Source organism: Portunus trituberculatus, chromosome 9, assembly GCF_017591435.1.
Source record: "Portunus trituberculatus isolate SZX2019 chromosome 9, ASM1759143v1, whole genome shotgun sequence".
NCBI lineage: Eukaryota > Metazoa > Arthropoda > Malacostraca > Decapoda > Portunidae > Portunus > Portunus trituberculatus.
In genome coordinates, this window is record NC_059263.1 from 500,001 (window position 1) to 502,500 (window position 2,500).

The 2,500-nt window shown below is 49.6% G+C and overlaps 1 protein-coding gene across 9 annotated transcripts in view; it reads left to right on the top strand.

Moving 5' to 3' along the window:
- Positions 1-2,500, top strand: part of LOC123501696 (transcriptional activator Myb-like) — a 37,182-nt gene that overhangs the window by 8,794 nt on the left and 25,888 nt on the right. For all 9 annotated transcript variants that reach the window (XM_045250696.1, XM_045250690.1, XM_045250693.1 and 6 more), the window contains exons 2-3: positions 228-432; positions 1,846-1,989. In XM_045250696.1, the coding sequence (XP_045106631.1) occupies positions 228-432; positions 1,846-1,989 (349 nt within the window). The remainder of the gene's footprint in view (positions 1-227; positions 433-1,845; positions 1,990-2,500) is intronic.

Genomic DNA, 2,500 nt, shown 5'->3' on the forward strand with positions numbered 1-2,500 from the left:
ATGAAAACGTGTCCAGGTGCAGTACTAGATCCCTGCTGATTGTCAATAAAATGGTGTAGTCGTGCATAAATCTCGAGGTAAAAATTGCATCCCAGTATTGAAGGGGCTAACATGACATTAACAGCATAGTATAACCTAACCTAATGGGCTAACATAACATAGCATAACCTAACCTAACCTAACCTAACATAACACAACACTAACCCCACCACCCGATCTCGTCCCAGCACCAGCAGCAGCACCACCAGCAGCGCCACCAACACCCCTTCCATGGCAGTGACGGAGGAGGACTGGTGCTCTGGCGACGAGGGAAGCGATGAGGAATACGAGGAAAGCTCTTCCCTGGACGGCGAGGTGGGAGCCACGTGCGGCAGCCAGGGCAGACTCAAGAAATTGGTGAATAAAGGACGCTGGAACAAGGAGGAGGATGAGGTGAGCAAGGAGGAGGAGGAGGAGGAAGATGTGTGTGTGTGTGTGTATGTGTGGGTGGGTAGGTGGGGATGGACTATGGGTATGTTGAGTATAGGGGTGTGTGGGTGAATGATAGGGAGGACTGTGGGTGTGTGAGATAGATAAACAAGATTTCCACAAGTTAGGGGTAGATAAACACGATTTCTACTATTCCAAGGGTAGATAAGTAACAAATCTACTAGTTGAAGGATAGATAAACAAAATTTCTACTAGTGTATAAGTAGATAGACAACATTTTTACTTAACTAACAGTAGAAACACGTGAAAACCAGGCTAATCATCTCTGGCCTTGAAAAATTGTCGTGGAGAGAGAGAGAGAGAGAGAGAGAGAGAGAGAGAGAGAGAGCACGCCAAACCAGAAAAAGTAGAGAAAAACTTGAAACCATTATGAAAGAAGGAGGAGGAGGAGGAGGAGCCGATGAGAGAAAGGAAGGAAAGGGAACGAAGAGGAGGAAGAGGAGGAGGAGGAAGAGTGACAGGAACAGGTATGAGAGAGGAGGAGGAGATGAGAGAAAGGAGGAAGGAGAAGAGGATGAAAGGGAAGGGAGGGGAGGGGAGGGCAGAGAGAGAGAGAGAGAGAGTGAGTGAGTGAGTGAGTGTTGTATATAGGTACGTACTTTCTCTCTCTCTCTCTCTCTCTCTCTCTCTCTCTCTCTCTCTCTCTCTCTCTCTCTCTCTCTCTCTCTCTCTCTCAATTTTATCCTTTCTTCCCTCGTAGTAAACTGTTCTTCTCTCCCTCCTCCTCCTCCTCCTCCTCCTCCTCCTCCTCCTCCTCCTCCTCCTCCTCCTCCTCCTCCTCCTCCTCCTCCTCCTTCCGTGGAGGTAGGAAATATGTATAAATAAATCAAGATACTTTCCTCCCTCCTTCCTCCTCCTTCCTTCCTCCTCCCTTCTCTCCGTTCCCTTCCTCCTCCCTCCTTCTCTCCCTTCCCTCTTTCCCTCTTCCCTCCTTCCTTCCTTTCTTCCCTCCTGTGGTGTGAAGTAATCTGCCCGCCCCCCCCATCTCTCTCTCTCTCTCTCTCTCTCTCTCTCTCTCTCTCTCTCTCTCTCTCTCTCTCTCTCTCTCTCTCTCTCTCTCTCTCTCTCTCTCTCCTCTTGCACATCCTCTCTCTCTCTCTCTTCCTCTTACGCCATCTCCATTCTTGGCCTTTCCTTTCTGTGCCCCCCTCTCTCTCTCTCTCTCTCTCTCTCTCTCTCTCTCTCTCTCTCTCTCTCTCTCTCTCTCTCTCTCTCTCTCTCTCTCTCTCTCTCTCTCTCTCTCTCTCTCTCTCTCTCTCTCTCTCTCTCTCTCTCTCTCTCTCTAATTCCCTAACCCTCATGCCCTCACCCCTACCACTTTTATCACTCACCACTCTCTCTCTCTCTCTCCTGCAGAAGCTGAAGGGCCTGGTGGAGCAGCACGGGGAGAAGTGGGAGGTGATCGCTGGCTGGTTCCTGGACCGAAGTGACGTGCAGTGTCAGCAGAGGTGGCACAAGGTGGTCAACCCCGAGCTGGTGAAGGGGCCCTGGACGAAGGAGGTAAGTAGGTGCTGAGGGGGTAATGGTGTGGTTCGGGGGGTGTTTGGTGGTGTTTTGTGGTGTAGATGGGTGTTTTGGGTGTATTTGGGTGTAGAGGGAGGTGTTTTGGGTGTTGAATGGTGTTTTGTGTGTATATGGGGTGTTTTGGGTGTTTTTGGTGTAGATGGGTGTGTTTTGGGTGTATATGGGGTGTTTTGGATGTAGTTGGGTGTGTTTTGGGATATTTCTGGGTGTAGATGGGTGTTTTTGGGTGTAGATGGGTGTGTTTTGAGTGTAGATGAGTGTGTTTTGGGTGTGCATGGGTATGTTTCTGCGATGTTTTGGGGTTTTAAGGGGTGTTGGGTGTAGAGGTGTGTGTTTTGGAGGGTGTTGGGTGTAGAAGTGTATTTTCGTGGTGTTTGGGGTATTTTGGGTGTGTTTTGGGAGGTGTAGACTGTAGATGGGTGTTTTGGGGTGTCTTGAGGGGGTGTTGGGGCGAAGGATATGGCGTTTGGTGGTGTTGTAGTCTTTA